General features: G+C 49.9%; 3 protein-coding genes across 15 annotated transcripts in view; 2 read left to right on the top strand and 1 right to left on the bottom strand.

Moving 5' to 3' along the window:
• The window catches only part of LOC108405467 (zinc finger protein 550), a 35,856-nt gene extending 33,168 nt beyond the window's left edge, over positions 1-2,688 (top strand). The window contains 1 exon segment of the mRNA XM_073226796.1: positions 2,550-2,688. The gene's annotated coding sequence lies outside the window, so the exon portion shown is untranslated.
• Positions 71-8,930, bottom strand: LOC108405464 (zinc finger protein 419-like). 6 transcript variants are annotated; one of them, XM_036993030.2, is made up of 6 exons: positions 8,679-8,930; positions 7,950-8,076; positions 7,359-7,457; positions 2,866-2,982; positions 2,452-2,558; positions 2,167-2,306 (listed from the first exon to the last, which is right to left on the bottom strand). In XM_036993030.2, exons 1-5 carry the CDS (start codon positions 8,823-8,825, stop codon positions 2,491-2,493), a joined length of 558 nt encoding a protein of 185 aa, XP_036848925.2. In that variant the 5' UTR covers positions 8,826-8,930; the 3' UTR covers positions 2,167-2,306; positions 2,452-2,490. The 6 variants fall into 6 exon arrangements, with proteins under 6 accessions (XP_036848923.2, XP_073082857.1, XP_073082858.1 ...); XM_036993028.2 differs by lacking the exon at positions 2,452-2,558 and having other exon boundaries at positions 71-2,306; XM_036993031.2 differs by lacking the exon at positions 2,866-2,982 and having other exon boundaries at positions 2,452-2,561.
• A 4,970-nt stretch (positions 8,931-13,900) lies between these two features.
• Positions 13,901-20,302, top strand: ZNF772 (zinc finger protein 772). 8 transcript variants are annotated; one of them, XM_073226742.1, is made up of 5 exons: positions 13,902-14,146; positions 15,411-15,522; positions 16,074-16,200; positions 16,649-16,771; positions 17,424-20,302. In XM_073226742.1, exons 3-5 carry the CDS (start codon positions 16,167-16,169, stop codon positions 18,563-18,565), a joined length of 1,299 nt encoding a protein of 432 aa, XP_073082843.1. In that variant the 5' UTR covers positions 13,902-14,146; positions 15,411-15,522; positions 16,074-16,166; the 3' UTR covers positions 18,566-20,302. The 8 variants fall into 8 exon arrangements, with proteins under 8 accessions (XP_073082841.1, XP_073082842.1, XP_073082847.1 ...); XM_073226740.1 differs by lacking the exon at positions 15,411-15,522 and having other exon boundaries at positions 13,901-14,146; positions 16,649-16,756; XM_073226739.1 differs by lacking the exon at positions 15,411-15,522.
• Positions 20,303-24,814: the final 4,512 nt, after the last annotated feature.

Here is a 24,814-nt window from a genome sequence, read left to right as displayed (position 1 = left end):
CTTTATATTTAAATCTGCAAAGACTTCACAAGCCTGGATATTTAAAAGGATTCATTGGATTCTGATAGGATACTCAGATAAGACATTTATTTACAGGCAAAGATACAGTACTGTAAGAGAAAAAAATAACAGTACCAAATGTACAAAGAACAAGCAGATAAATTGGACTTCATGAAAATTAATAAATTCTGCTCTATGAGAGTGTTAAGAACTGAGAACCAAAGCTATAGACTGAGAAAATATTGATAAAATATATATCAAATTAAGGAATTTGTATCCAGAATGTGCTAACAAATCACAAAACCAGTAAGAAACTAATTTTTCTAAAAGTAGGCAAAAAATATGAACACAAAATTCACCAAAAGAAGATATATGGATCACAAACAAACACACAAAAAAATGCTCAACAGTGAGTCTTTAGGGAAATGCAAATTAAAACCACCATGAAATACTTTACAACACCTACTGGAATGGCTAACATGAATAGCCCATGTCTTACAAAGGTCAGCAGGGAAATGAAGAAACTGGAAATCTAATATGCTTCAGGAGCAAAAGTGAAATATTATAACCATTTTAGAGTGTATTTGGCAAGTTTTTAAAAAGTTAATTAGGCTCAACTTCCAGCATTACTGTGAGGAGCTTTGCAGGCCTGCTTCCCACTAAAATTGGTAAAAATTTAAAAAACACAATTCAAAGTCTCTGGAAATGGTCCTACACGTATACAGAAAATACAAATATTTACTCAAGAAGATCTAATATTCAGTAATAACAGCAAGAGACAGTTGCATTTGAACCAAGACCACTCCCTGTTTCCTCCCTCCAAACTGAAGAGAAATGAAAACTCCATTCCAGACCTATACAGCAAAGAATGCAGGGCTCTTTCTCCCTGGAGCTCCAACACAGGGCTATCTTCTCAGGAGGGGTACTATGTCAGCAATTCTCTTCCTGCCCCCAGTGTGCATATTTGAATGAATGAAGTTCAACTGCTGACTCCTTCATAAAGGCTACTTTCAGAGTTTTAAGTTAGATTAATTTAATTTAGGATGACAGCACCTGCCCTGCACTCCTAAGGCTTTTCTCAGTCTGAACTTTCTGGTGCCCAAGAAGGCTAAGCCTTTGGCTGAAGACTTTCTTCATCATCACTTCATAAGGCCTAACAAGGTTGTGAAGGTTTTGTTGCTGAATCAGCTTTGGTAGACTTTTCCAAGTTAGCTGCATTCAAGACTTTTCTCCACTGTGAACTTTCTGGTGTTGAGTGAGGTTGAAACGCCGGCTAAAGGATTTCCCACAATGGCTGCACTCATAAGGCATCTCTCCAGTGTGAATCCTTCGATGTTTAACAAGGCTCGAGCTGTGGCGAAAATAATTCCCACATTCCCTGCACTCATAAGGTCTTGCACCAGTGTGAACCCTCTGATGTTTAACAAGACTGGAATTCTCACTGAAGAATCTTCCACATTCATCGCACTTAAAAGGCTTTTCTCCAGTGTGAACTTTTCGGTGTTGCATGAGGCTAGAACTTTGGCTAAAAAATTTCCCACATTCACTGCACTCATAAGGCCTTTCTCCAGTGTGCACTCTCCAATGATTAATAAGGCTTGACCTGTGGCTATAGAATTTCCCACATTCACTGCACTTATAAGGTCTTTCTCCAGTGTGAACTCTCTGGTGTTTTATGAGACTTGAGTTAAAGCTAAAGAATTTCCCACATTCATTGCACTCATAAGGCCTTACTCCAGTATGGATTCTGTGATGTTGAACAAGTGTAGAATTATGCCTGAAGGCTTTTCCACATTCACTGCATGTAAATGGCTTTTCTCCAGTGTGAACTCTGTGGTGTTGAACGAGGTCAGCATTGCGACTAAAGGATTTTCCACATTCACTACACCCATAAGGCCTTTCTCCAGTGTGAACTATTTGGTGTATAAAAAGGTTGGATTTATGGCTAAATAATTTCCCACATTCACTGCATTCATAAGGCTTCTCTCCAGTGTGTAGTCTCTGGTGCTGAACAAGTAAGTATTTCTGACCAAAGGCTTTCTCACATTTGCTGCATTTGTAATGCCTTTTTCCAGGATGAAAGGCCTCCCCACTTTTGGTAGTCCTGTGTGGCTCCCCTCTGCTCTGTTTCTTGAGAAGCCCAGAGCTGTTAGGGAAGTCCTTGTCACCCTCCTCTGCCTCTTCTCTTAAGGGTGTCTCTCCATAGGGCTGGTTGTAGTGGTGGTGAAGGTTTTCTCTGAGCGTTCCCTCTACATAAACACACTGCTCAGAAGGGGCCGCCTCAACCGTCACTGCATGCCAACAACCTGAAAGCAAGAAATGTTAAAGTGTATGTAAATTTTGGTGGGAGGAGGCAGCCCACCTGTAAATGCGTATCTGACACACCCACGAGGAGCCTGAGATCAGGGTGAGAAGGAGCCTGCTGCACATAGCTGGACCTGGCAAGCTCACATATTGGTGGGAGGCCTCGTGAGCAGCAAGGACACAGGATCAGGTACGGCTCAGGGAGCAAAGGCAGGGTCTCCAACACTCTTGCAAATGGTTTTCAGTAGGTGCTGCTGCTGACAACATGGGAACAGAGCAGAAGGATGTGTCCAGGCCCAGAAAAACCCAAAGCAGCTGAACAGCAGGTGTTCAAGTACTATCTCAGGATATGTGCACATCTCACGACGGACTCAGTGAAAGCCTGCTTTGTATTCTGCTGCCTCAAACAGGCTGTGGACGGCACGGCCAGGGGCACCAGAGTGATGAGGCGGGCCCCTGCCACAGCTCCCCCTTCCTCCCCTCCTGATTGGGACCCAGTGCCATTCAAATGCTCCAGTGAAATTCCCTCACTCCTTTTCTTGTGTACCCCACCTGACTCACAGTAAAGGCACCTGCCCGTGGTTCCCAAGTTGTCCCCTGCCTGGTTGAGCCTGCTCCCTTGGTGCTCCTCCTCAGAGGGCCCCCCTTCAGTGTGCAGTGACTCTTTCTCTCCGGGACCTGTGAATATAATACATTTTGTTTATTCCTGCACCTCACCTCTGTCTCCTCTTGCGGCTGCACCTAAGAGCATAAAAAAATGACTGGCACTGTGAACAGGACAGTCTAGTCACAGGTGAGGGATGAACTAGAAGATGCCCCTTAACTGCCTGTTTACCAGTTGGCTGTCCCAGTGGGGCTTTGCCATCTGGGGAGGCTCGATGTCATGGTGCTCCTGTGGGCTGCTCTAAGCTGCTCTGTGTTGCCTCAGTAACTACTGAAGCTTTTCACCCTAAACTGTGGATCTCATCCTAGAATACCAAGAGTCCACTGAAAGCCAGCTCTGACTCAAAAAGGGAAGAAGGGTTCTCTTGCTGCTCCCTGATCATGGGACAGACTGGCATAATCGGCTAGAAACATTATGGAACTCCACCAGGATCGATGGTGAGAATGGAAGGGTGACCTCCCTGCAGGTAGCAAAGGAACACTGGTATCAGGTTCAGGTTTATTAAATGTCTTGACAAATGAAGCCTGGGTAACTGGGAGACAATTTCTGTGGACTGGTGGCACCAGGAATGGGAGCATCCTGATGCTCACATTCTGGTCCATATTCCCTCTCAATCCTAACCTGTGGTGCCGCATCTCCTTCAAGAGAAGTCCTCCATGGCAACCCCTTCTCCACCGCCGTTGCACTGTCTCCTGATTGCATGAGTATTGTGGGTCCCATCCCTGGAGATCAGTGGCTCAAGATCTATGGCCCAGGATTTCAGCAGGCATATTTAATTCCATCACCTCCCAATGTTGCCAGTCATTCAAGAAAGGTGAACCCCCTCTGCCACACTAAGGCCTCTACGCAGTGCTGCTGCCTGTCAACATGCCACCTACTATTCAGCTGCTACAGTCTAGAAGCAATCCCAAAGTAGATCCAGCCCCCCAAGCTCTCCTAAATGGACCCTAACCCAGCTGAGGTCATCCTAGGGAGTGAGGCTGCTGCAGTGAAGATGGAACACAGAAAGGAACGTCCCAAGTTCTTTCCAGAGCCAGCAGGTCAAGAACATGGGAGATCACAAGGAATCAGAAACAGATTCACAATTTCACACTAGAAATCCAAACTGTACTGAAAGGTTTCATTCAAAGAGATGCAGAAAAGGGGTTACCGAGAGCATTTAATGTGGTCTTGGGTGGCTGCTGGTATTACTACAGAGATTAAGTAAAATAATTTAATGATCCGTTGGCTCTCCAAGTCCAGTTCTCATAGGGCATCCCGAGGCTGAAGGCACCCAAAACAAAAGGCATCCCAAACACCGGGGCAGGCATGACAAGGCCCAAAAATATTAACGAAATTGTAAATGCTTCAGATGAGGAACCTAAAACCTCTACCACTCCTCAATTTCAAAAGCCCTGCCATTACTGACTTGGATTTCCATGGCCTAGAGATGCCCAGGAGGACGCTATCAAGGAAGCCTGCATGATCCTCTGGAAAATATTGGAATGCCTCAATGGATCTACCGGTTCTCTGAATAGTGAGTCCAGGATTCAGAACCCTGAACACGTTTGACCCAGAGGAGGCCCCCTTTGTCACAGTCTAGTTGTTCTTTCGGGTATCAGGTTTATCAGCATGTCCCATGGCAAACAGGAGGCCAGTGATGGAACTGATATGCTGTGCTACAAGGGCTCTACCCATCCTGACTTAAAAATTCTAACAACACAAGCCCTTCCTGCCGTGCAGGTACCCCTACACCACTACCATTCAGCCTGCTCTTTCCCCAATTGCTTGCTGGTGCCCCCAGTCTCCAGGTGATTGGACTCACCCCATTATTGACAACTGAGACATCAGTGTGCCTCATGAACTAATTACTAGGCAAGTCACCCTAAAATTACAATTAAAAGAGCCTCATCCATTACCCACAGGTCTGGCGGCTCTGGGAACCAGTCCTCTGAGTACACTCGAGGGTGCCTCTGGTTCCCAAACTGGCAACTACCAAGGCCTCCGATGGGGATTCATCCAGTCCCCAGGCCTTGTCACACCACCCAGGGACAATCATCCATACAAACTCTGGTGATTCACTTTAACTCTAAAAATAGGCATTTTCTAGCTTTACCAGATATAGGAGCCCAAGTTATCATCACTCCATCACTCCATGCAACCCATTCAAATGTAAACAGAGGTGCCCCTTTTAACCTGCAGGGTAATGTTGGTAAAACTATTCACAGCAAACAAATTGCCCTGGATCCCAATATTGCCACCGTCTTTATTAAATGGCTGCCCATCGTGGTTGACCTGCTACACTTTTGAGTTTTCCTATTAGAGATAGAGGTGCCACTGCATGCTGTGTCCATGCTGGAACAAGCCAAGGTCCCTGGCCCTGCTGGTCCTGCAGAGAAGCCATGGGGCTGTCCCTGCTGGTGAAGGCAGTAACCATTAGTGCCCGAAGCAAGGCCCTGCTGGCCTTAGGCTGGTACTTCAAGGCCTACTAAAAGGAGGAGGGATTATTCCTAAATTCTCCTCTTAACAGCCCTATCTGGCCAGTCTTAAAGGCTTCGACCAAGAGTGGGACTTAACTAATGATCATCAGAACCTCAAAGTTCAAGATAACCCCCCATCAAGGTTCCAATACTTAACATGATTGAATTCACTAAAGATACTCAGACGGTGCCCAGTGACTTTTGCTGTGGTGGAGCTGACCAATATTTATTGTGCACCTGTTACCCATCAGTCACAGCCCCAGTTCATCTTTACCTTTGAAGGAACCCAACATATATTTACTGAGTTGTCTATGAGTTATTTGAACAGCCCAGCAACTGCCCACAATGTGTATTGCCAGGACCCAGGCAGGGTTCCCCCAAAACCTTCGTCCACTTATCCCACCTGCCTTTGTTCCCAATTGTACTCACCTAGGATGGCTGCATGTTATAATCAAGTCTCCCTACAGGCCTACAGCGTGTGCCCAGGAGCCACCCTGACCAGTTCCTCAAGTTAAGGCCTTCATCTCATGATAAAACCTCACTAGCACATTGTGCTTTAAATAAGGGCAGCTTTGGATTCTGTTGTGGCCCAAACCCATGGTTGACACCTTACATGCTCTTCCCTGCTGAATGCCAATGAAACTGTGCCCCAGTGTGCAGTGGTTACAATGGGGATCCCCAGTTCTTTACTCACTGGGTACCTTTTTCCATTAACCCAGGACGCTGGACAAAAAGGGCAATATTTACTCCCCCCTTAAAAGGACTTGCCATAGCTGCAGTAGATGCCAGCACAGCAGCCTTTGTCAAACAAAACCATGCCATGACTCCCAACCAGCACCTTTTGGCGGCCGTCAGCTCACATACAAAAGCCTCCATGAAACAAAAACATGTCCTCAGGCAACAAGCCTGTGAGTCTCTGAGCCCAAATGGTTATAGATGAAAGATGGCCTCCTGACTGTTTACTAGCCAGGGAAGGAGGCGTTGGTGACCTCAGGGAACTTCTGGACAGCTTCAGGCCCAGAGGTAAAAAATCTCTTATGACATAACCCAAAGCTTCCAATGGATCCCTGTAAACCCAAAGGGGCCTGGCCTCTCCTCAGCTTTCCCCCATGAAGTGCCATGTCTGGCTGCTGCCTGTGTAGGGCTCCTCCAGGTTGTCACCTTTGTCAAAGCTTGCCTTCAACCAAGTTATTTGAGGCACTTTTAACATCTCCACAACCCTGGTGGCAAGCGCCATCCATCCCAATTAGTATTGTTAATGATATTGAGAGGCCACAACATCAACTGTATTGTACTCTTTAAAACTTTCTATTTTACTGCTGCCTCAACATCCCTACAAACAGGCCATGAGCACCCCACCCAGGTGACCAAGCGCACCAGTGATCAGGCTGGCCCCTGCCACAAGTCCCTTTTCCTGTGCTTCTGTGACCTGGTAACATCGAAATGTCACAGTGAAACGCCCTCACTCACATTCTTGTGTGCTCCCCTTGGCCCCCAGTAGAGGCACTGGCCCCCAGGCCCTTGCTCCTGCTGCTTGGTTGAGCCCACTCCATGGCGCTTCCTCCCACGTGACCTCCCTCTCAGCGTGCAGTGTCTGTCTGAACCTGCTGAGCAGAACAAACCCTTGTTTTTTTCTGGGCTTCTCCTGTGTTTCCCCTTGTGGCCACATGTGAGTGACCATAAAATACAAAAAAAGGCCAGTGTTGGAGAGCATTGCAGAGACAGCCGTGGAGAGGACCAGGGGAGATGTGGAGGATAGAGAGGTGGGGGATAGCCTGGGTCAGAAATAAGAGTGGACATGACAAGTGGGCAAGAAAGAAAAGATGGAAGTCAAACTTGGCACCAAAACATGCAGGCCCATTAGAAAGCCTCCCGGTATGATTTGAAGGCATCCCTGAGTTCACACCTTCCCAGCTCCTCCCACCATGTACCTCTTGGCATGGCTGCAGGCATGACTCCACGGGCAAGTGGGAAGGGCTCTCCCCACTGCTCCAAGCGGGTCATTCCATGGGTCCTGGAAGATGCAAGTCCTAAGGGAAAGACAAGTGGATCAAAGTGACCCACCCAGCGACAGACCGCAGGAAATAAAACTAAATGTTACCAAAAAAAAAAAAAAAAAAACACCCTGGAGGGTCCTGTGTGAACAACCCAGTCAAAGAGTGGCTGTGTTGCTGTTTCAGTTCCTGGCACAGGCAGGTCCCACACATGCAGAGGAAGAGGGCACGGCCTGGGCACAGGACTGCCAGGGATCCTCACATCTTCACCAGGTCAGGGAGAGGCCAAGAGGGTGTGATCACTAGGCTGACTGCAAGATTCCTGATCCCCAAGCCCTTTCCCGCTCGACCGTGGAGAAGCTCAGGGAGAGAAGTGGGAGTGCACACAGGCTATCACAACACCAGATCCAGGGCACGAGGAAAGAATTGGTGCCTGTGGTCCTACTCTGGGAAGGACAGACCTGCCCGCCAGGAAAAGGGGAAGGGCAGGCACAGCCCAGGATGCAGGAGTTGGGGCAAGGGTCTTACCCAGGGAGACCGTCAGTGCAAAGTTCTCCAGCATCACGTCGCGGTACAGGCGTCTCTGAGCCTCATCAAGGAGCCCCCACTCCTCCCAGGAGAAGTGGACAGCCACATCCTCAAAGGACACATGGCCCTATCAAGAGGGGAACAGCTGAGTTTATGGGCAGCCTCTTTCCCCAGGACTTTGGGCATCCCCTCAAACATCCACCCTCCTCCCTAGCTCTCCTCGGAGGAGGTGCCAGGCCCAGGTGCCACCGACGCTGGTTCTCATCACTGTGTTCAGCCGTCAGCAACAACAGGCAGCTGGGCAGAGAGCTGTCACGTGAGCTCTGGGCCTGGCATGCAGAGCCTAACTCTCCTGCCAGACAAGTCCCCTGGGGTCCCCCAAAGTGTGCCTCTGCGAAACAGAGCAAGGCCCTCCTCTATTCGCAGCCCTCCGAGCCCACCAGCGCCCTCGGAATGAAGGCCCAGCCTCTCGGTCTGCCTGTCCATGTGTGACTCGTTCCCTCTCAAGCTGTTTCCAGCAGACACGGGACAAACCTCAGGTTTAAGACTCAGAGCCCCAGTCCCACCTCCAGCCTCAGGACAGGCGGGACCCCCGCCCATAACTCTCCTCGGGGGCCGCCACGCCGGCGCTCAGAGCAGGGGCCCCGCCCACGAGCGCCTCTCCGTCCCGGGCCCGGGCACTCGGGGCTCCAGGGTGGATGGCTGAGGGCGGGAGGGACGGGCGGGTACCTGAGCCCGGCCCCTGAGCGCGGCCGCCGCCTTCGGACTCTGGGGGCGCCGCGGGGTCCACAGACGAGGACCAGGACGGGCTCCGGACATCCCCGGCCCCGACCGGAACTGGGCCGCTGCGGAGCCGCAGACCCCGACGCCGGCCATCTCCCGCGCCTGCCCACTCTCGCCACCCCAGCCCAAACCAGCGCTCCGGAGCCCTAGGTCAGACGAGCCGGCCTCAGGCCCCGAAACGACCGCTCCTGCGGCTACGCCGGAAGGCCCGCCCAGCGCGCTGCGCGTTTGCGGAAACGTCCGTTTCCATTGGCCGAGCTGCGGCGCGACTGGCGCAGAGCCTTCTGGGTAATGTAGTTCCCATCGTAGAAGTTGGCCGAGCTTCGCAGGCGGCGGTGGAGGGGAAATCGGAGTCGAGAACTGTCCCAGACTCGTGCAGAGACCATCCTTATCTTACGCGGGCGAGACCGGTTTCTCTGCGCAGCTGGTGCTCCAGTCTCCTCTCTCTTGAAGGACTTAAAGAGGCGCTTGAGAGCCACGGTAAAGCGGTTTTCATGGACTGAACCAGTCACACATTACCAAATTTCCCTTGCCACCCAGTGTCAAAGGCAGCGGTGGTGACGCAATGCCTGATGCGCAAGGAAAAGACAAGACTGAGTTCTGGATGTAGGTGGTGAGATAGTCAGGGTCCCCAGCTGATCACCTTCCCCCCTCGCCCCATGCTCCTCTGCGCCCTCTCCTTGCTTTGGGCCCAACATGGGTGTTCAAGCAGAACTGGCCCCGAACCCATAAAGCCAACACTCCTGTCCCCGTAGCTCTCTCCCCTGCATTTCTGCCTCCTCTGTGTACCCACTGCCCTTCTGTTTCCAGACAAAGAGCCCGCTCCCTGCCGGTGGGAAGGTTGCGGGACTGTTGGTGAACCCAGGCAGCTGTTGATAAAAGATAGACCAGCAGTTTAGTATGTGTACTCCTAGCATCTCCTTTGTCCTAGACCGCTGACTCCATGTCTTTTGTGTCAAACTTCGTTTCCCTGATTCTTCCATCCCCGTCATTTGTAGGCTGTGAGTGGGCAGAGCTGCAGAGCTCTGTAAGCAATGACCGGCTCCGTCACCGCCTTGGAGTGACTCGTTAGGATAAAAGATGATGTATTCACGCCTTCCTGAAATTTCCTGAAACTAGGTGTTCAGTACATGCTGATTCTGGAAAGGAGAGGAATCAATATTGGAATTAAGAGCATGGGATCGCTCCTGACAGATGTGAGAGCAAGTGCAGAGAAATTCGCCCTTAAGCCAAGCACAGGAAGAGATGTATCACTTCCTCCAAGTAGATTCTGGATTATTCACTTAGCAGATTACAGTGAGCTGTGAAAATGAGCTGACAACCATGCCATGATCATTTGTGAGTATTACATGTTGCAGAATCTAGTCATAGCAAAATGCATATGCATGATACAATCTATGGAAAATTTAGGATCTGGCAATAATACACAGTCTGTCATTTAGGAAAATATAGATGAATGGAAAAGCCATAAAGTCATCAAGAGAATGATTCTCAAAATGTCAGGTGAGCTCTAGGGGGTCAGAGGGACATGTAAGGGAACAAAGGGACAGAGGACACCCAAGAAATAATTACATATTCTGGTTTACACTGGGTAATAGCTTTATAGGTGTGGTCTTCAGAAAAGAAAAAAATTTACATCTCTTATGAACACTCCACTGAATGTATGACAGTTTATAAAATAAGGAAAAAAGGCTGTGTAGGCATTAAATTTGTCATAGGAATAGACAAATGGATGATGTCAGCAGACTAAAACAGCTTCATATGGTATGGAATTTGATATAACTTGATCAATGAGGAAAGAAAAAACTAATCATTTAGTTTAGGTAAAATGATTATCTGTTTTCTCAAAACATACCTGGGATTTGTTTTAAACAAGTATGGTAAGACAGACACAGAACTGATGTTTCTCAGTAGTTCATACTCAGATCTCTAGAAACAGGAGTCACAGAGCGGGGCCTCATGGGGAAGGAGCAGAGTGCGTCAGGAGGCAGGAGGGAGAGGAGGGGAATAATGGCCCAGAACCTTTATTAAGAGGATTGCCACAGGAAGGAAGGAAGGAGGCAGGTAGGTACACTGGGTAGGACTAGGATTGGACAGTTTGAATAAATTTGCCAGACCTGGGCTATAGAGGTGGTTGATCAGACTAACCAGCTGCCGCTCTTTCTCCGTGAAATCCACGGCCCTGTTCCTGAAGGCCACCGATGTTCTGTCTGCCTCAAGAAGAGGAACGAGGGCCCCCGGAGTCCTGGGGAGAGCGCTGGGGCAGAGCGCGCGCCGCGTGCTGACGTCTGCCTCGTGTCCGCTGTGCGGACTGCAGGGGCTGCTTTGCCTCCCTGAATTTTGGCACCAGATAGGCACGCAATGAGACCGACCACAGATGGGGCCAAGTCAGGTATGAAAGATGCTAACACTCAATGGGGCTGAAATCTGGAGAGCAGGTAGCAGGGAGGGCTGAGGCCCTCATCCTTCTGGCCACCAACGTGCTTCCCATCCACCTGAACTTGCCGAACAGAACCCTATTTATTTTGAAATCACCTTCTGCTTGATGTGTGGAGAAGGGGCTGGAGCAGAGCAAGAACCGACGGCAGAGACAGGGCAGGGCTGTCGTGCAGTTCAGAGATGTGTTCCTGGTGGGCCAGCCCAAGGCAGCGGAGTCGGTGTTGTGGAGCAGAGGTGAGGGCAAGTGTGGGTGGTGGGAATGATGGGGCTGGGCTTAGGCAACGACAGTTACCCGCCTCAGACCCTCGCTATCTGCGGGCCAGCAGGGCTTTCCTGTTCTGATTTTTTGTCAGTGCCCAGAAACACGTTTAGGGAATAAGTAAAGCTGAAGGCTATTGTTTCTAGGACAAAGAAAAGGCAAGACTCATGGCTGCCCGTTTGTCAGTTACCTGGGCAGTTGAATAGTCCACGGCCTCATTTCTCTGATATGGAAGGGGGCCAGGTATAGATGGTGGAGTAGAGACCGTGGTGGGCAGTGATTAAAGTCATACTTCTGTGGGCTCCACTCTCAGCTGAGCTACTTAACAGCCATGACTGAGGGCAAATCATGGCCGTCTGCAGCCTCAGGTTCCTTCATATTACTCCAGATAACAAATTACCACACAAGGCTTGTCGTGCAGGTCAAAGGGCACAGTGTTAAGTGTCTTAATGCCATGTCCAGGGTATGAAAATACTTAATACCACTTCCTGTTAATAATTACAGTCACTCATGGTGTAGCCCCTGTATCCAGTCATTACCTTCCCCATCCCCATTCCTAACCAGGAAATGTTGCTGCCTGCAGATTCCTGATGGCATCCTGGCCCATTCAGTTTGGATCAAAGGCCGGGTGAGCAGCTGGCATAAGGCCTTGGCTTCTCTAAAGCAAGCTCTGGACATTCCTCATCCCGCCATGATTTCTTACCCACCTGCAGATAGGAGCTAGTGGAAAACATCATGGACTGTTAGTTGTGCCTTCAGTGAAAATTTAAAGTACGCTCTGGATATTCACTGAAGAAAAGAGAGTCCCTTGTGAAGAATGTCCTGGTCCATCAAAAATTACAGATCGCTTGTTTGCGCATCTAGTCCCTGCTCATTTAGACTTAAATGTGTCCTGCATTGTGCTTTGCCCCATTTGCTCCATATCTTTTACTATTGTTTTCACCTTTTTATTGATTATTTATATTCCAAATGTTTCCTCTTCCAGTTTGAAAAAACATACACTCAGATTCCATTTATTATATTTAAGGTAAAATTTACACTTATTAAATACATTAGAGTACAGAGATAGACATACATTCACTTCCCACTTAGAAATATAAGGGATTTAAATATAAACAATCAGCTTCCTCTAAATGTATGTGTTCTGATGTTATGCTTGGGAATTCCATCATTTTAACTCCGTAAGGAAATACAGTCATGTTTTACATAGATAAGTAGTTATTTTAATCAAAAGATGCACTTCTCTCAGTCCTCATTCCTTTTCTCATCTCAGATCTTTCATCTGGGATCAACCTCCTTTAGACTTGAATTTTATGTTTAACATTTCATTACTCTGGGTTTGTTTTCCAGTACATTCATCATTTTTGGCCTCAAAAGGTCTTAGGTCACACTTTCTTAGAAGACATATTTACTGTATATAGAAATTTTGTTTGGTTATTTCTGGTTCTCGCTGCCCTAGTGGCCAAATGACAGTTGTTAAGTCTCCTTTCTTTTCACATATTTGTAAGATAACTAAAAGGAACTTAATACATCTCAGTATACAGAGTAAGATTATCTGTAAAAAAAAAATTTTTTTAAAGTGTTACTCGCTGAGTTTGCACAATCACTGGTTATACAGGCGGTATAAATACATTCCGAGGTAACCGGAGACACAGGAATCGTCTACGGGTTTCAGCGGTGCCCGACGTCCCGCTCCAAGTTCCAAGCCATGGTCGTGTCTGCAGTCGTTTCTCTCATGTTCCCGACCAAACATGCTGAGGCTCACGAAATTAACTCGAGCTTCAGGCTATGTGTGTGTAAGTCCGAGGAGAGGAAATCCTGGGACAACATGCCTCTAAAAACCGAAATCAGTCAAAGGGAGAGAGTTTAAAACCCGTTATTGCTTACAAACTGCAGTCCAGCGCCGTCTCTCCCCGCTGCTCCGGAGGAAGCCGGCCAGCCAGCCCCTCCCCTTAACCTCTCAGGTTCAGACACGCCCTCGGTTGCCCAGGTAATTACCCACTGACGTGGAGATGAACTTCTCTCCACCCCTGAGGATATGCAAATGAACTTAAAGCCCGGCGAGATATTCTGGAAATGTTACAATTTTATCCACAATGTGCCTATTTGATAACATAATATTTATTAGCTTCCAGCTATAGAAATCTGAATGATGTTAGCATATGATGTGTCTATTTCGCTTTTTGATGAGCACCTTTGCGTAAAGAAGCCTGAAATAAGACATTTCTTATTCACCCAATACATGCGTAAGGCTCCTTTAAGAGTAAGCGAGACTTCGCGTAACCCTCCGGACGTAAGAAGCCTTCCCGGGCTCCATTACTTCCGAGGCTTGGCCTTTGCCCTAGAGGTGACGCGGGCTCCGTCTCGCCATCTTGGTGCCTTGGGAACTACACTACCCAGGGTTCTCGGCGGCGCTGAGCCAATGAAATACCAGGTCAAGAGCGTTTCCGTTCGTGCGGATGACGTCGGGGCGGGACTTCTGTTTCCGTCTAGGGAGGACATTTTGATTGCTTCTGCTCCGCCCGCACAGTCTCGGGGACGTGGTGTCAGAGTCGAGGTGACCCGAGAGGGAAGGGGCGAGAGGAGGCGCTGTCTCCCCCGAACAGAGGCAGGCCCGCGTGACCCGGCCGCTAAAGCGTGGGTCCCCGCCTCGTCGCCCTGTGATTCATCTCCACAGGTTCTGATGGCGGCGGCCGCGCCCCTGGGCCCGACGCAGGTGGGTGCTTCTCCCCGACACCCATCTTTGAATCCTGGATCCTCGAATGACGGCCTCCTTGGCTTCCTGCAGCCCCGACACCTGTGTCCAGACAACGGGGCAGCCCCGCTCGTGGCTGGTCCTGTTCCAGGCATCAGGATGATGGGATGCGGAGGGGCGTTAGGGGCAGAGCTCCAGCTGTGCAAAGGCTTGGAGGAGCCACGCAGCCTGAGCGTCCGGAAAACTCAGGGTTCTTGGTGTCTGAAAAGATCAGAGAGTTTGAGAAGCAGTGACACCTGGAAGGCCAGTCTTCATCCCGAGGGTGATGGGAGCCGTGGAAGGTTCTGAACGGAGGAGGGTCAGGACCTGAGGGGTATAAAAGTACCCGTATGCTGCTCAGAGGAGAGCCGACTTGGGGTGGGGCTGGGGAGATGAGGACAGAGAGGCACAGGGAGACTGAGACCCAGTCCCAGGTAACAGCTGGTAGTTGGCCTTGGGGACTGAGGCGCAGAGGATGACAGCCTGTGTCTTTGTGGCAGGGCAGGAGCAGGGGACAGGCAGGAGCCCTTGGGCCCCTTGCTGGTTTCTTGTCTCAGTTTCCCTCTTCCCACAGGCCCCCAAGAACTCAGAAACCATTTCAGGCACTATGCAGGTGAAAGGGGATGTCTGTGCTCAATGACCCCATCCCCACCCCACAGCCTACAGGATCGTGGTGTCCTAGAACTCTCCCAGCTCTGGAGTCCGAGAAACCCCAAGCTGGGGCTCTGAGTCCAGGCCAGAGGTTATGTGGAAGGGTTTCCATGTCTGGTAGCCATTGGTTTAAGGTGTGGAATATGTTCCAGGCTGGTTGCACAGGAACCAGCAGGTGCAAATACTTGGAGATGAGATTGAGTTGGGAGTTTTCAAGAAACTGCAGGTCTCTACCATGTTTGGTAGGAATCAAGAGCAGGTGGGCAGGAGTCAGGCCTGGAAAGGTCAGCTGGTCGAGCTAGGCTCCTCTTCTGAGGGTGGTGGAGCCGTGGTAGGGGTGGAGCAGAGGAGGGAGGTAATCTGATCCACATGCTAACAGGCACCCTCTGGATGCCAAGTGATGAATTGACTGTGTGTGATGAGGGTTGAGGGAGCGTGGTGGAGAGGAGGCGGCCAGGGAGAAGCAGCTTCCACAGTCCAGGTGAGGGTGGTAGTGCATGGGCCAGAGGGGTGGCTGGGCAGATGCGAAAAGTGATTCAGTCAGACTTGTTGATGTGAGAGAAAGAGATGACATCAAGGTTTTGGGTCTTACCAGCTGGAAGAGTAGAAGCTCTGTCAGCTGAGAGAGGCACGTCGTGGACATTGGGAGTTTATTTGTGGCCGAGTCTGAGATGTCCAGACAACACTGAGTGGGGTGGACGTGTCAGGTGAGCTGCTGGGCACAGGACCGATGTTAGTGAGGGGGTTCCGCCTCCAGGTGGAAGGTGGAGTGTAGACAGGATTAGGAGGGAGAGTCTGCCCGTCCACAGCGGGAGTGCAGCTGGGCCAGGAACGTGATGGTGGAGGCCAGCGGCGCAGTGTAGAGCCAGTTACGAGGCGACCACATCCAAAGGAGTGATGTGCGTGTTGAAAAGGGTATGAACCGAGGGCCCCCGGTCTGGGCGCTTGAGGGAGGAAGGTGAGCCCAGCTTTGGCTGTCTGGTGAACCAGACCTCAGCAGCCCACGAACCCCGGCCAGCAGGTGCGGGGAGTGAGGGGTGCAGTCCTGCAGGCCAGGCGCAGGGCTTAGAGGGCGCCTTTCTGCCCGCCCGCCTGTTGCCGTGGCTGGACACAATGATCACAGGGACCCCGAGGAGAGAGCGGACGCCTGGTCCTGGCATCCCCTCAGTGGAGAAGTCAGGAAGAAGCGAAGCCGGGAGATGTGTGGGGCGCGATGCGCAGAGGCTGCTGACAGACTCGGCTCTCCCCGTCGTGGCAGGGCTCTGTGACCTTTGAGGACGTGGCCGTGTACTTCTCCCGGGAGGAGTGGGGGCTCCTGGATGAGGCCCAGAGGCTCCTGTACCGCGAGGTGATGCTGGAGAACTTGGCACTTATGGCCTCGCTGGGTAAGGCCCTCCCATGCTCTCCGGTGCCCCGGACCCGGGCTCTGCCCCTCCCCCCCCAGGGGCAGCCTGGCCCTTCCCGTGTCAGAGCCGTGCTTACTGCCGCCCTCCCGGCTGCCTGCTGCCCTGAAGGCTGGCACGGACACAGGGGTAGTGAGGCATCGTGACGACACAGTAGGTCCCAGCCAGCTTGTCCTCTCCCTGGCGGGGACCCTTCCAGACCCATGGCACCCCGGCGCCCCAGCTTTCCCCCCTTCCTCTAGCTGACATTTCCAGTGGCCTTCCTGTGTCAGAAATTGCAGCAACTAGTATGGTCACTATTTGGTGGGACCACCGGAAGGTTCCTGCGAGAGACCCTGCTTCAAGGTTGTTTCTGTAATACTTCATTTTCTTCTCTGAAGGATGGGTTACCCAGACCAGTACTGGCTACTTACCTGTCCTGTCCTTTTAGGATATACATCTTCCACGCCCCGTGGGATTTCCCCGCTGGCGCCCGGCAGCGAGCCCTGGCTGTCTGACTGGGCAGACATGACCCCAGCCGTGACCAGAGAGGCTCGGGGTGGGTGTGGCCCTGGTGAGCAGGAGCTGGGGGAGGTGTGGTGCCAGGGACGGGCTCCAATCACTATGTGACCTCTCCGTGCCCGCAGTTGTTCAAGTGCCAAGGCCACACGGTCTGCACTTCCTTTCTGTCTTTACTTTCCTCTTTCCACACTGTCTTAGGCTCTGTCTGCTCTTTGGCCTCTGGCTGTTCCCACCCCCACCCCCACCCCGCTTCCGCCTCTCTCCTGGTCCTCTCTGCTGCTCCCTCCGCAGTGCTCTCTAGCGTTGGCTCTACTTACTGTGTCATGAGGTGTGCATATAACCTCAAATAGTCCTCAACTACCAGCTCTTCAGTCATAGCTGTTTAAGGGACTCATTCTTCTGCACAGCCCTCACCTGTCCCCAGAAGCCAAGGCCTCACTAAAACCTGCTTGGGAATGGCTTCATTGGAGACCCTGGCTCTTCCAGGCCATACCCACATCTGTGTCTGCTCCCTACAAGGTCGCCTCCATTCTGCAACCTTCAGATGCTACCTGCTGCATGGCAGCCCTTTACTCAACTTGAACTCAGGCCTTGTCCTGACAGCAGTCCTATGACCTTGATCCTAGTCCCGTTAGATGTTTGTGATGAAGCTGGTCCCTCCCACCAGGGTCAGTCTGTACTCACCAGCATTCGTCTGCTTTCAGGTCGTTGGCATGGAATGGAGGCTAAGGAGATACCTTTTCAGCAGAGCGTTTCTGTAACACTGTCACAGGTCAGGACTCCTAAGGCAGACTCTTCTACCCAGAAGGCCCAGCCCTCTCAGACATGTGGCCTGGTCTTAAAAGACATTTTGCTCTTGGCTGAGCACCAGGGAACACACTCTGGGCAGAAACCACACACATTTGGGGCATGTGGGACACAATTCTGTTTCAGTTCAAACCTTCACCACCAGAAGCAGCGCAATGGAGAGAAACCCTGTAGAAGGGAGGACAGGGCCTTTCTTGTGAATAGCTGCCCTGTCCAACCATTAGAGATGCCCTTTATGACAGGGGACAGTTGTAAGGACTTCCCAACTAGCTCGAGTATCTTCCAGCACCATTGCCCACCCAGGAAGTGGATGCCACACAGAAACGCCAAGTGTGTGGAGGCCTTTCAAAGTGGACAAAGACATTACGAGTGCAGCGAATGTGGGAAGGCCTTCAGTCGCAAAGACTCACTTGTCCAGCACCAGAGAGTCCACACTGGAGAGAGGCCTTATGAGTGCAGCGAATGTGGGAAAGCCTTCAGCCGCAAACCCATACTTGCTCAGCATCAGAGAATCCATACTGGTGAAATGCCTTATGAGTGTGGCATATGTGGGAAAGTTTTTAATCATAGCTCCAACCTAATTGTACACCAGAGAGTCCACACTGGAGCAAGGCCTTACAAGTGCAGTGAATGTGGGAAAGCCTACAGCCACAAATCCACACTTGTTCAGCACGAGAGTGTCCACACTGGAGAAAGACCTTACGAGTGCAGTGAATGTGGAAAATATTTTGGTCACAAATACAGACTCATTAAACATTGGAGTGTTCACACTGGGGCAAGGCCTTATGAGTGCATTGCATGTGGGAAGTTCTTTAGCCAAAGCTCTGACCTCATTGCACACCAGAGAGTTCACAATGGTGAAAAGCCCTATGTGTGCAGTGAGTGTGGGAAAGCCTTTAGCCACAAACATGTGCTTATCCAGCACCACAGAATCCACACTGGAGAAAGGCCATATAAGTGCAGTGAATGTGGGAAGGCCTTCAGGCAGAGGGCTTCCCTCATCCGGCATTGGAAAGTTCACGCTGGAGAAAGGCCTTAAGATAGCAGGGGTGTGTTGTCTCCTCATTCAACATAATGGCTGGCACCAGAGAAATTCTGAGAGTAGCCTTCGTGATGAGTGCCAGCTATGTGGGGAGCTTTTTGGAGCAATATTGCAATTTGTAACCTACCCAGGACCCTTGCCAGAATTCTCACTACCAGTGTCTCTGAAAGAAGCCATCCATCTATTCGTGTCAGGGCCGTAAGTCACCACAACATGCTTTCATAGGCATGCCTCTGCCCCATTCCTAAGAGGGACTCATCAATCGCCTAAGCCCACTGAAGATGCTCATTCTCTAGCCTCACCCTCCACAGCTGGTTTAAGCACGGACATGACCAGTTTGGGTGGGGAGGATGCAACGCTTGCTCCATGGGCCACTTGCAGGTTTCCATTTTTCATGGACTGTGTTGCACTTACAGATTTCTCCAGCCACCAAGTTACCTAACTTGGGAATTGCCTGCGTCCTATTTTCTGGTTTTGCAACAAACACCTTAGTTTTTAAGCTACTTTTTACCTTGGGGATTCTATTCACTATGGATTGGGTTGAGAACAACTGCCATTACAAAGGGCTGAATGGCTTTTGTGAGTGCTCCAACTGTCATGCCTTGGTGGTGGTAGAATGGCTGGCAAAGAGCAGCTTAATTCTACTTTCAGTCTGACCTGCATTGTTGCTCAAGGCCTCCTAGGAAAGAATATGGACCTTTGACCAGAATCACCCTGAGAGCAGTGGGCATTTGTTGTGTGACCCCTTCTGATGTATCTGGTAGCAGCACCAATGGGGTTCCTTGTTCCCATGGATGTTTCATACTCCCCAGACCTCTTGAGGAGAGCTTAACCCCTCTGGGACCTGCCAACATCCCTAAAATCTATTATTTGTCAGGTGGATATCACTCCCCTACAAGGACCAGGTAGGAATCATGAGTGGTACAGTGACACTTTCTAATAGGGATTTGGGAGACTGTAGCAAACTGGAGTGTGAATCTTTGAAAGGTCTGTCCACAAATGTATGAGGGTTTACAGAAATGCTCAGGACTCCTCTATGTCTGTCTGTGGCTACAGTCACTGTCACAACAATAAGTCTAAGCATTTTCTGCAATAAACACATTTATTGAGTACAACTTAACAAGTTTCAGTACATGTTTGCACTATGAAACCAAGTTTCCTGAGTGACTGTGCTCCCCCACCTCCTCACCCATTCCCAAGCAGCCATTCATCTTGCTTTTTGTCACTATAGATTTGTTTGCATTTCCTAGAATTTTTTACATATGTATGCAAGATGATTTAATATGTACTCATTTGTCTGGCATCTTTAACTGAATTGTTTTGTGATCATTCTGTGTATCACTAGTTCATTCCTTTTCATCAGTCCATTTGCTGAAAGTATCCCTTTTAGAGAAACAGTTCTAAAGAAAGTGATCGTCACTATTACAACCTTAATCTGAAAGTGATGGGCCATTATTTCTGACATTCCCAAAACATAGACTAATCCTGGTCCACAACGGAAGAGACTCCACAGCAGTGTGAATACAGGAAGGCGAGGATTTGTGGGAGGGTGTCTTGGACCCTAGGGGCTGCAATCTTAGTTGTTTTTCTTTTATACTTGTTTACTTTTTTAGTCTTTGATGAATTACATTGACTAATTTCCAAAAGGGAAACCAACCTTGCCTCTTTGAGGTAATACCCCTTGCATTTTATTTGCTGTATTTTTTCTTATTAAAGATTTTTGTACCTGTGGAATATGGAGCTCTAATTTTCTTTAATTTCTGGGTTTGGTTGGTATCCTCATTGTGCTGGCTTTATAGGTTAAGTATTCCCTCCACTTCTGTTTCCTGGAAGAGATCATTAGGAATTGGTATACTTTCTTCATGTTCCATGGAATTCACTAGTGAAGTGGATGGGCCTGGAGTTTATTTTATGGAAAGGTTTCTAACCACAAATTAAATTTCCATAGTGGATATAGATCTTCAGAAGTTATTTTTTTTCTCTAGCATGAACTCTGGCAGTGTGTGTCATTCAGGGTGGCTGTTCATTAATTTAAGTAGATTTTTCAAACTTCTTATTTTAGTACCTGTAGAATCTGTAGTGATGCCATCTCCCTTGTTCCTGATACTGATAATGCCTATATGTCTCTTTTTTTTTTTGATCAGTTTTCTTGAACAGAAGTTTATCAATTTTGTTGATCTTACAGTACTTGGTGTCACTGATTTTTCTGTATCTTTTTTTTTTCAATTTATCCTATCATTGCCCTTTGCTTTTCTTGGATTTCATGTCTCTTGCTACTCTTAATGTGGAAGCTGAGATCCCCTGAAATCTTTGTTTTTTGCCAAATGTAGTTGTTTAATACTAAAAATTATCCTGTAAGAACTGCTTTAGTTGCTTCCCACAAAACTTGATATTTTGTGTTTTCACTTTAGTTAAGTTTAAAATCTTTTCCAGTTTCCTTTTGAGTTTTTCCTTTGAGACATGGCTCTCTTTAGAAGTGTATCTTTTCAAATACTTTGGGTTTTCCTTATGTTTCTGGTAATTGCTTTCTACTTCCATTGTAGTTGGAGTACATTATGACTTGAACTATTTACATGTATTGAGACCTGCTTTATGGCCCTGACTAAGGGCTATCTCATGTTTCATGCTGACTTGAGAGTGTATATTGTATTGTTTGATGGAGGGCCTAAAAATCAACTATGTTAAAACAGTTGATAATGTCTATTTCTGTATCCTTACTTATTTTTTTTGGTGGGGGCTCTATCAACTATTTCAGGAGAATTGTTACATCTCTGAATTAAAACTGTAGTTGCCTATTTCTGTGTGTAGTTTTTCTTAATGACTCTCTTCATCTGTAGTAATATTCTTTGCTCCAAATAATCTACCTTGTCTGATACTGTTAACATGGTGAGCACTTAATTTTGCTTTTCTGAGTATGCAGAAATACTTGCATTTCTGTAGATACTCATGATTTTTTTTCTGTTACATGGCTAAGGTCCTTGGAAGCAATATGATCTTTTGGCATCTTGATTCTAAACATTTGTAGATGGAATTATTGCAGCCTTCATTTGAAGGCTAATTTCCCTCCCACTACTGAGACCCAACCATTCAGTGTTTGCCAGCTGATGCCTCGTGAGATTTCTCACTTAAGCTGACTGGAACAGGAACTCTTCCCTTCTCCATATTCGCCTTGAATTATTGCTGTCTAATCCTTTTTTTTTTTTTAAACCCAGCCCCTGGTGACTTCTACATAGCACTAGAGGATGACTCTCGGTATATCTCTGAAGGGTTCTTTCTCCTGTACCGAGCTCTGTGGTCACTGGCCACTGTGGCAGGTGCAGGCTCCAAAGTGTCTCCATGATTCGGGGTGTCTTTGCACTCACCATCCTTGCATTAGGGCCTGGGAATTTCTTTGCACGGTACCCTGGGACAGCCATGTGGCTCACATCATTTGTTTGCTTTCTCTCAGGTCACTGTGTGCCTGAAGTCCAGTGTGTTGAGAATCAGTTTCATATAATTTTAAATTTTTTTCAAGAAATCTGTGAATCCTCTAAAGCAGAAACCTTGAGTAAATTAGGAAAATTGATATCTCCTACCACATCAGAAAAGACAGAGAAGACAAATCACCTATTATAAATATGAGCAAGGTAAGAGGATATAGCACTAGATACATCTAAAACATACAGTAATGTGTGATTATTTTAAACAACTCCCAATAAATGGAAATTTGGAGGACAAAGGTTCACTGAAAGTTCCAACTAACCAGGTTCACTTAAGAAGAAATAATCTAAAAAGTCCTTTGTCCAATAAAAACATTTAATTAGTATTTTTAGCACTAGTAGTGTTAATCTGCATATTAATGTAAAAAGCCTCACTAAAAACTTTAGGCAAAGGTGGCTTCACTAATGAATCCTACCATATACTTAAGAAATAATGAAGTATCTGTCAGGCTCTTCCAAAAACTAATAACATATAGAACACTTCCCAACTAATTTTATGAAGCCAATATTGCCCTGATAGCAGAACTGGGTAGTGATATTAAAAGAAGTTTAAAGACCAATATGAGCATGGAAGCAAAAAAAATCCTTAACAAAATTGTAGGAAATTAAATCTAGCTACACACACACGCACACACTATAGATGCACATTTAATGTTTTCAGTTGTTAAGCCAATCAGGAATGTAAGATTGAACAATTGAAGTGTATTAATTTAATGCATGTTAAATAGAAGATACAGTATAATAAAGAAATATCTGCCTTTTGAACCATGTTCCTGATGCAGATCTTTAAAAATCTTGGAATTCCTGGAGTCATAGGAGACTGTATTATGCTAATAAGGCACCCATGATGGGCTCCTGTAAAGCTTCAGGGTGGGAACTGGTCATCAGAAAGACCATATGACTAGAAATTTGAAGCAGCCAGACAGACCTGCTGGGAGGGAAGGGGGGCTAGAGGCCAAGTTCAGTCATGTGGCCGTGAACTAATCAATCATGCCTGTGCAATGAGACGTCGATCAAAGTTCTTGGCACCAAAGCATGGTGGAGCTGCCTGGCTGGTGAACACGCTGATGTGCAGGAGGCCCGGGTGACCTGACTCCCTTGGGGAGGTCCTGGGTGCTCCACATCAGGACTGTCCCGGCCCTTACCCCACACATCCTTTTCATTCGGCTGTTCCTGAGTTGTATTCTTTATAACTAAACTAGACTTGTAGGCATACCACTTTCAGTGAGTCCTGTGAGTCATTCTAGCAAATTATTGAACCTGAAGGTATCACGAACTTCTCCCCCTTTTTCCCGAGTCCCGGCACCGTCCTCTACGGAATTTTCTCTGTCCCAACAGCGAACCGCGCTGCGGCAGGGGAGGAGTCCGCACCGGCCCCGCCGTCTGTGGGGCCCCTGGACGCCCAGCAGCCTGGGGGGCGGGCCGAGGCCCCTCCGTGGAACTCCTGCCGGGGGCTGACGTGGGCGTCCAGCGCCGCCTGGAGAGGGGGCGCCTCCGCGGGAGTATTTCCAAGCTCCGATTTGGACACACAGCTGACCGGTCCCGCCCGCCCTCCGGCAGACGGCGTCCTCGGGCCGCTTCAACGCCTGCGGCTCCCGGGTGGACCGGCCTGCCCAGGAGCTCCAGGGCTGACGGAGATGGCGCGGCACGGGGGCTGGGGGGCTGGGCAGCGGTCCCAGGAGGCCGTCGTGACCCGTCGGCCTTACCAGGCCGCGGGAGCAGCGTTTTGTTCCGCCTTTAGTTAACATTTTTTGCAGCCGAGTAGGCAGCCGACAGACTCCCCGGAGGTCAGCGGAGGAGGTGGGATCCTTACACTCGCAATCGAGCGCTGGGGTCGGTCGCGACGGGACGCCCGGCTGCTTGTCTCCGGCCTGAGGGCCGCCGGGGCCTGCGCCGGCCCTCCTGCGCCTGGGCGACCGGGGCGGAGTCTCCAGCACCGTGGGCCGGTCGCCCGCCCCGAGCACTGCCCGCAGGCGCCCAGGCGCGCCGAGGAGCCCCCTACAGACTGCCGGCACGCAGGTGTCTTCTCGGGGCTGCCGGCTGCGCCTCCCGCAGAACGGAGACGGGCTGCGCCCGCGGGCTTTCCGGTGGCCGCTCTCTCCGGACTGCCCTTAGGGTCTCCGGAGCCGGGTAGCGGGATCGCGCCCCCAAGGTCCGGCCCCGGCTCCGCGGGTCGAGCCACGGGCGTTCCCCTGGCTCTGCCCGCATCCTGACCCTTCCCTCTGGCGGCACGGCTGCGGGACCCGGCCGTCCTGGCTCTGCCAGCCTCGGCCTCACGGCGCTGGCCGGCCGGGGCCTCGGGCACTGCAGGTCCTTGTCCGTTTCTCGCTTGCCCCGTGAGCCGCTCTCCGCAGGGGAGTGGCGTCTCTGCGCGCTGCAGCCGCTTGGTCTTCCGTGCGACCCCCGAGTGCCTGAGGCCAAGCGCGGCGGCGTCCCGATTCCTGGCAGCCCTCCCGTCCCTGACGCGTGGGAGTCGCCCCCTCTTCCAGCTGCGCACAGTGTGTCCGGTGGGCGCGCCCTGCACGGTGGGCCGTGGGACAAGTCAGACACCAGGCGCTAGCGTCTTTGGAAACTGCCGCGCGGCGTGGACGCGTGAGGGGACAAGTAAGAATGCGAAGCTGCTCTGCAAACCGACGCGTCCAGCGTGGGGCACAGGTCCCAGCCCGAGGGCGAGCACCCGTCGGGGCGCTGGGTTGGGTAGACGCGCCCTCCGTAAAGTGACGTCCCTAGTGCGCCCAGTGGACGGACTCCAAAGTGCAGGTCGTGC

The sequence above is a fragment of the Manis javanica genome, chromosome 17 (genome assembly GCF_040802235.1).
Source record: "Manis javanica isolate MJ-LG chromosome 17, MJ_LKY, whole genome shotgun sequence".
NCBI classification, from domain to species: domain Eukaryota; kingdom Metazoa; phylum Chordata; class Mammalia; order Pholidota; family Manidae; genus Manis; species Manis javanica.
The sequence above is the reverse complement of the archived record's forward strand: the minus strand, read 5'-3'. Positions and strand labels throughout refer to the sequence as shown.

Excerpts from the sequence above, each read along its gene's own strand:
- LOC108405464 (XM_036993028.2), bottom strand. The coding sequence starts at position 8,825 with ATGGCCGGCGTCGGGGTCTGCGGCTCCGCAGCGGCCCAGTTCCGGTCG. Across the intron at positions 7,458-7,949 it reads TGCACTGACGGTCTCCCTGG|GACTTGCATCTTCCAGGACC; the intron begins GTAAGACCCTTG and ends TCTTTCCCTTAG. Across the intron at positions 2,307-2,865 it reads CACGGGCAGGTGCCTTTACT|GTTGTTGGCATGCAGTGACG; the intron begins GTGAGTCAGGTG and ends TCTTGCTTTCAG.
- ZNF772 (XM_073226739.1), top strand. The coding sequence starts at position 14,114 with ATGGCGGCGGCCGCGCCCCTGGGCCCGACGCAG. Across the intron at positions 16,201-16,648 it reads GGCACTTATGGCCTCGCTGG|GATATACATCTTCCACGCCC; the intron begins GTAAGGCCCTCC and ends CTGTCCTTTTAG. Across the intron at positions 16,772-17,423 it reads TCGGGGTGGGTGTGGCCCTG|GTCGTTGGCATGGAATGGAG; the intron begins GTGAGCAGGAGC and ends GTCTGCTTTCAG.